The sequence below is a fragment of the Papio anubis genome, chromosome 1, assembly GCF_008728515.1.
Source record: "Papio anubis isolate 15944 chromosome 1, Panubis1.0, whole genome shotgun sequence".
NCBI lineage: Eukaryota > Metazoa > Chordata > Mammalia > Primates > Cercopithecidae > Papio > Papio anubis.
The window spans coordinates 102,830,455-102,838,860 of NC_044976.1; the positions used below are offsets into that span (position 1 = coordinate 102,830,455).

General features: G+C 37.2%; 1 protein-coding gene across 1 annotated transcript; it reads right to left on the reverse strand.

The window, feature by feature from the left end:
* Positions 1-1,917: 1,917 nt before the first annotated feature.
* On the reverse strand, positions 1,918-3,308 carry LOC101008727 (keratin, type I cytoskeletal 18). Its single transcript, XM_009192905.3, is given in 1 exon segment — positions 1,918-3,308. A coding segment is annotated over 1 exon segment (1,293 nt). The 5' UTR covers positions 3,268-3,308; the 3' UTR covers positions 1,918-1,974.
* Positions 3,309-8,406: the final 5,098 nt, after the last annotated feature.

The window sequence follows — 8,406 nt, forward strand, 5'->3', positions numbered from 1 at the left end:
ATAACAAAATAAATGTCATATACAAAATGTAACTTGTAAAAATTGGAATCATGTGCATTGAAAAACATCTTTTAAGTATCAATAGATATCCTCTCAGCTGTTGAGCTGACAATATTAACTTACTACTAACCACAATATTAGCACTAATGACAACATTGCTAACTACAATGTTAGCACTTTGGTTATCAAGAAGCAATATTTTCAGTGATCAACAAAATTTTCCCCATTTTATCATACTATGTATGATACCTAAGTATGTCCTGTGGTTTAAGTTTTAAGAAATTGTCAGACGGCATTGGGTTAATAGGCAATACATTACAATAGGGTCTTATTAGAAATAATGGGACATACATTCTCAGTTATTCTTTTAATGTAGGACATGGAATATCAGGAACAGATCATTTGAGTTTAAATGAAAGAGGCTGTGTTCATTTCTTTCATCATTTATACCCAATTACAGGCATTCTCATGGTAAAGACTTTTTTTTTTTTTCATAAGAGTAATATTATACTTTCCAAGATAATTGGGTTTTCCATGCTAAGCAAATTTGAATTTATTTTCACAGTTGATTGAGGTTGCTTATTAAAAGAAATTGGTCAAGGAGTGAATTCTAGAGACACAAGGGTAATTATAACATTCAGCCCCTTTAAAAGGCTGTAAATGAGGTTGGCAGCACAGTCCAAGTCTCTAGAGTTCAAGTGATGTCCTTACCTAATTCCTGGGTAACTTCCTTTAAGGTCATATTCTGTGTTTACCTGAGAAAACTGTTATTGTTAATTAATAAGAAAGACATAGTACTGAAACTGGTTTCTCAAATTATAGACAGATAGAAATTTGTTTAAAGTAAAATGAGTAAGAATGGAGTATCATACAGTTACATGGAGGATGTGAACCACTTTGACAGAGAAAAGCTGTCAATTTCTAGACCATGTTTAAAGATTTAAAAAAGGAGTTTCTAAACCCAGTATTCTATAACTAGCTTACTTTGTAATTTCTTAATGAGTATACTTCTCAGCCAAGGTATGATGTGCTACGTTTTCACACAGCCCAATCATGTATTGTACCTATCAAAATATCGCTTTGTTTAGATTTTACCTGAACTCTATCCTTTCCCTTAATACCATAATAAGGTGTTATCTTTATTTGTGAAGTAGAAGACATTCTAGATTAATGCCAAAGAGTTTTAAAAGATGAAATTCTGTGATATCTTTACTGATTACTTCACCACTTGATTGAGCTCAAGTATATTTAAATTTGATTATTTTCTGCATTTTTACATGTTTTTCTGAAAATATTACAGTGTTTGCCAATATTTAAATTACACTAAATTGACTTATTCATATTTGATAAGTTAATTGGCTTTAGAATAAGATATATTTATGGTCATTCTAAGAGTTCTCTGTAATGAATTTAACAAGTTATTTTAGCAAAGGTTATTTAACATATATTGAACATATGGAAGGCACAGCTTTCCATATTTCACTTACATTTAAAAGACTGATTATTTTCAACAAATAAATAAATTTTAATTTGTTAATATAGATGCAATCTGATGAAAAATTAAGATGAAGTTCTATGAATAATTTTAATGTTGTTCTTTGAAATAACAAAGTAATAGCAGTTTAAGAAATAAAGAAAACAACACATTTAAATGCAAATTACTATTAAATCATGGAACCTACCTACAGCAGAAAAACTGGTACACAGATATACAGCATTCTCATTAATTAATTTACTTACCCTGAATAACTTACAACTACGTTTTAATTCTTAATATAAATGTTTTCAGAGAAACTAGCGTTTTTTTGTCTTGCATGTTGCAAAGAACTAGTAAGATTATTGCCATAATAAATTATAATTTGTGTTCAATTGTATTTACTGTAATCACCAATTGTTTAGTTTTTTTTTTTTTTTTTTAACTCTGAACTTTTTATTGGCCTCCTGCTCCCCAAAGGGTACCCTGCTTCTGCTGGCTTAATGCCTCAGAACTTTGGTGTCCTTGGTCTCAGACACCGCTTTGCCATCCACTATCCGGCGGGTGGTGGTCTTTTGGATGGTTTGCATGGAGTTGCTGCTGTCCAAGGCATCACCAAGATTGAATTACTCGCCATCTTCCAGCAGGCGGCGGTAGGTGGGGATCTCAGCTTCCAGCTTGACCTTGATGTTCAGCAGGGCCTCATACTCCTGGGCCTGTCGCTGTCCCTCTGCCCGGGTCTGTGTCAGCTCTGACTCCAGGTGCAGCAGGATCCCATTGAGCTGCTCCATCTGTAGGGCGTAGCGGGCCTCCACCTCCCTCAGGCTGTTCTCCAAGCTGGCCTTCAGATTTCTCATGGAGTCCAGGTCGATCTCCAAGGACTGGACTGTACGTCTCAGCTCTGTGAGCGTTGTCTCAGCAGCTCCAACCTCGGTGGACTGTGTGGTGACCACTGTGGTGCTCTCCTCAATCTGCTGAGACCAGTACTTGTCTAGCTCCTCTCGGTTCTTCCGAGCCAGCTCGTCATATTGGGCCTGGATGTCTGCCATGATCTTGGCGAAGTCCTGAGATTTGGGGGCATCTACCTCCACGGTCAACCCAGAGCTGGCAATCTGGGCTTGTAGGCCTTTTACTTCCTCTTCGTGGTTCTTCTTCATGAAGAGCAGCTCCTCCTTGAGAGCCTCGATCTCTGTCTCCAGCTGCAGTCGAGTGACATTGATGTCATCAATGACCTTGCGGAGCCCATGGATGTCGTTCTCCACAGACTGGCGCATGGCCAGCTCTGTCTCATACTTGACTCTAAAGTCATCAGCAGCAAGACGGGCATTGTCAATCTGCAGAACGATGCGGGCATTGTCCACAGTATTTGCGAAGATCTGAGCCCTCAGGTCCTCGATGATCTTGAAGTAATGGCTCCAGTCTCTGACCTGGGGTCCCTTCTTCTCCAAGTGCTCCCGGATTTTGCTCTCCAGCCTCCGGTTCTCGGTCTCCAGGCTCCTCACTCTGTCCAGGTAAGAGGCCAGGCGGTCATTCAGGCTTTGCATGGTCTCCTTCTTGTTCTGGATGCCTCCCATTCCTGCCAGACCCCCGGCCATGCCTGAGGCCAGGCCCCCGGACCCCATGCCGCCCCGGAAGCTTGTGGAGCGGGACACGGAGATCCGGGAACCAGAACCCCCGGCGCCTGCATAGACACTGGCCGCGCTGCTGACCGGCCGGGCGCCATAGCTGGGCGCCTGGACAGAGCCCAGGGACCGGTAGTTGGTAGAGAAGGTGGAGCGAGTGGTGAAGCTCATGCTGTATGGGAGGAAGGCGAGACGACAGGACTCAGGCTTTGCCGACCTGTTTAGTTTTAAAGTGAGTTTTTATTAAAAAATATTATTATTATCTAATAATGGCTAGAAAACCGTAGAGTACTGCTTGTATTGTTTTCAACAGAGAAATACTATTAATATGAAAATTGCTAAAATATGAGATAAAATTATTATTATTACATATTTTACATAACATTGAGAGATACCTGAATGGCTGTGATTTTATGTTGTTATGGAAATTGCAGTGTCCCAAAGCCTTAATCTGTTATAGTCACAAGAGTTGACCTGGTACTGCTCCTGTCACAGGTTGACTCAAGTAGAAGAGTCTGGTCTGCCAGCTCTTTGCTTGTTAGAATTAGAACATATCAGAGGATGAATGGTGAATTCTTCATTCATCAAGTGTGTCTCCATCCCTGTATATAAAACGTGAGGGTGCATTTTAATGTACTCTCTAAAGTGTACTCTAAACTGTAGACATATTTTATAACATGCTAGGAGCCTAGAAGGGAATATAGTTGCTGATGTGAGAATTTTTTTTTGTAGAAAATTATGCTTAGTACTCTGTATTGCAATTTCCATCAACCTTAGGGAAAGAAGTAAATTGTATTTAAGCCTCTTGGGTGATTCAGTATTAATCTTACAACAACATGATCCTCCTAAGAGAGAAAGGAACACACAGATTATGAAATAAAAGGCTTTTCTCTCTTTCCTTTAAATTTATGCTCAAAGCATTTTATTAAAAGTAGAAAAACATTAATAGGCATCATTGTAAAAATATGTTATGCCAAATGCCTGAACTTTTATTCAGATTATTCTGTGGATCACGACTCATTTTTTTTCTAAGATTTTGGCTTGATTCTTGTTTCAAAATAAGTCTGTACAAGACAAAGTTCTTATTCAAACACATAGCTTAGTAAGGGTCATCATTTCCTTTTTCAGTTGAATCTCAATTATCATGCGGCTTTTCGGAGAGGATTGTGTCTAGCACATTACTTTCCTAGAATAAGACACCTTATAATATCACTTAACCATCAGTTAGATCTGTAACAGAGTCTGATAGGGCATTAATGGCTTTAGATATTTTACTTAGATACTTTGTATGTACAAGAACTTTAATAATTTTTCTAGTACAAGTTACATTAGAAAATCATAAAAGATTTTTATATCTAAACACATTTTTTAAAAATATTAAGATTTATGGTAAGAAAAAGATATGATCGAAATTTCTATTCTTGGTTAATATTTTGAATTGGACATGTCTAACCTACTTCCTTTAGAATTTAATACAAATGATATCCTCATGCAATGTGCTTAGAATAATGCATTTAGTATAGTTAGTGGTAACTCTGAAAAAATGAAGATGACTAAAAATTTAAAAAGGAATAATGGAAGTTTCAAGGTGAATGAATGCATCTATGAGCTGGGAGGTTGTTATGCCCCAACTCCGTGGGAGAATAAGCTCCTATGCTTGAGTTTCTCCCAGATCTTATTCCACATAACTCTCCATCTGGCTATGTGACAGATGTCACTATGTGACACAGTAGTGGACCTGGAAATGGAAATATATGATATTTAAAAAATTAAGTTAAAAAGAAAATATTAAAATGTCAGTGCTATTAAGAAAAGAAGGAGATTGGCCTAAAGAATTATAAATAGGTGGGTCCATGCATATGCTTTCCTACACGTATATAAGCAGTTACTAACTTCTTAGAAGTGAAACTGAAAAATGTTTGTTTGAAGTGACATCAGCAACATGGCACATGGTAAGTTCCAGCCACCATCCCCTTGAAGAAACACTAATGAAACAATCTCAAAATACCTGTATGTGAACTCCAGAATCCAGTTTAAATTTATAACACTTCAGGCAAGCCCAAAACCAAGAAAAATGACTTTGTGAATGCATATAAAGAACACTTTAATTTTATTTATGTTAGTCTCTCTTTTAAGCTGACATAGCTTAGCACCCTCTGAGATCCAGGCTTGGGATTTCTCTCTTGGGAGAAAGAGTGAGGGCAGCATGCCTCTTATATCCCTTAGCATTTCAGAGCATTATCCACCAGTTCTACTTTTGTCTCACCTCACTCAGAACACTGAGGAAAGCAGCATATGGAAAACACCATGGGGCAGCTAAGAATGAAGGGAAGGGTCAGGGAACCTCAGCAGCCTGCACAGTGCTGCAGGATTGAGAGAAGGTGTACAACTCTAAGACTCCTACTTTAAGAAGGGAGAAAACTGTAGCTTGGATTTAGCCTTTCAGTATTCCAGTACACTTTCTTAAGGAAAAGGGGAAGGGAGATGAATCTGTTTGATTGAAAGAAGGTACACAATCCTGAGAGTTCTCCTTCAGGAGGAAAAAAACGTAAGTGAAGCTTGCACCTAATGTCTTGGCATTTCAGTCACTGCCTGAAGGAAAAGGATTAGCATCTCTCAGCAGCTGACAAAGCTCTGCAGGATAAGAGGAAGAAGACAGGCAACCCATAGTCTTATCCTTCAGGAGGAAGAAAGAAAAGTAGAGCTTGTGCCCAGTGTCTCATAATTTTGGCACTCTCTCACAAAGTAAATGGAAAGGAGTTTTATGGTGATTCACATAGCTCTGTATGATTGGAAAAAAAGCACACAACCCAGACATTTTCACCCAGGAGCAAGGCAAAGCAGTGGAGTGTTTCTGCAGTACCCAAGCCTATCAGTGTACTGCATTTGGGTAAAGATGAGGGCAGCGTGGCTCTCTGATAGTGGGAAAAGGCATATGACTATGAAACTTCTCTACCATGAGGGAGAGAGAGAAGTAGAACAGAACACTTATCTAAAGAAATAACATTCAAAACATCATAAGAATTGATACCAGGATTATTGAAGCTTTATTTATTTATTTATTTATTTATTTATTTATTTGAAACAGGGTCCTGCTGTGTTGCCCAGGGTGGGGTACAGTCACACAATTACAATTCATTTCAGTCTCCACCTACTAGGCTCAAGTGCTCCTCCCACCTGAGCCTTCTGAGTAGCTAGAGTCACAGGCACGCACTCCAACACTCAGCTAATCTTTCCATTTTTTGTAGGATGGGATTTTTACCATGTTGCCCAGGACGGTCTAACTCCTGGGCTCAAGTGACCTCCTGCCTTGGCCTCCCAAAGTGCTGAGATTACAGACGTGAAGCACTGCACCTGACTTTTTGAAGATTTAAGGACCCAGATAAGAAGAACATAACAAAATACACATGGAGACATATTATAATCAAATCATCAAAAGTCAAAATGAAAAAGATAATTTTGAAAACATCAAGAGAAAAATGACTTATACTGTAGAAGAGAGCCTTTCTAAAGTAATCAATGACTGTATCAGCAGAAACCTTGTAGACCAGAAGAGAGTTGAATGATGTAGTCAAAGCACTAAATGAAAACATCTGCCAACCAAGATATTATATTTGGCAAAATTGTCCCTCAGAAATGAAGGAGAGATAAAAACTTTCCAAGATAAACAACAGCTAAAAAGAGCTCATCACCACTAGACCTGCTTTACAAGAAATGCTGAAGTGAATTATTCAATTAAAAAGGAAAGACAGCTAACAGCAAGTCAAAACATACTAAAGTATAAAACTCACTAGTAAAGGTAAATATATCAATAAATTCAGAATAATATAATACAGTAGTGGTGGTGTGTAAATTACTTAAAATTTTTAGAACCAAATTTATAAAACAAAAATTTGGGAATAACTATAAATACAAATATTTTCTAATGAATTCACTATGTTAAAAGATGCAAATTGTGACATCAATAGCATGAAATGTGTTGAGAGAGACATAATAGTGTAGAGTTTTCATATGCAATTGAAGTCATCAGCTTAAAATAAGTCATCATAATAAGGCATTTAACATATGCCTCTTGATAACCACAACAAAAAGAATACAAAATACAAAGAAACACACAAAAGGAGAAAGAAATCAAAGAATATCATTACAAAAACAAAACAAAACAAAACAAAACTAAGAAACATAAAGGAAGACAGGAGAAGAGGGGGGAAAGAATTTCAAAAAAGACAAAAAAAAAAAATTAAAATGGCAATGGTAAGTCGTTTAAAACAGACAAAATAGACTTTAAGCCAAAAATAGTCACAAGGGATAAAGAAGGACACTATATAATGATAAAAAGTTAATTCATCAGGAAACTATAACAATTGTAAATACGTATGTACTAAACATCAGAGCATCTAAATATATAAAGCAAATATTCACAGAATTAAAGAGAGAAACATAAAACAATACAAAAATAGTAAGAGACATCAGTAACCCACTTTAAAAAATAGAACATCCAGACAGAAAATAGGTAAACAATGAGCTTGAACAACCTAATAGATCAAATAGACCCAAAAGATATATAAAAAGAATATTTCACCTGAAGTAGAATATGCATTCCTCTGAAGTGCATTGGAAGAGTATCAAGTATAGATCACAAGATAAAACAAGTCATAACAAATTTTAAAAGATTGAAATAATACCACATATCATTCCCAACCAAAAGGGTATGAAATTAGAAATCAATAATGAGAAGAAAATTGAAAATCTTATATATGTGGGGAAATTAAATAATACAACCCCCCAAAAATCAAGTGATCAAAGAAGTGAAAAAGAAAGTAAGACAATGTATTGAAACAAATGAAAAGGAAAATACAACACATCAAAATGTATGAGATACAACAAAAGCCTACTAAGAAGGATATTTACAGCAATAACACAAACATTTTAAAAATGACTTCACATAAAGGCTGGGCATGGTGGCTGACACCTGTAATCCCAGCACTTTGGGAGGCTGAGGTGGTTGAATCACCTGAGGTCAGGAGTTTGAGACCAGCCTGGCCGATACGGCAAAACCCTGTCTCTACTAAAAATACAAAAATTAGCTGGGTGTGGTTGAAAGCACCTGTAATCCCGGCTAATCAGAAGGCTGAGGCAGGAGAATAGCTTGAACCTGGGAGAAGGAGGTTGCAGTGAGTGAGATCGCGCCACTGCACTCCAGCCTGGTGAGAGGGTGAGACTCTGTCTCGAAAAAAAAAAAAAAAAAAAAAATGACTCCTCATAAGCAACCTAACTTAACACCTCAAGGAACCATGAAAAGAAGAGAAA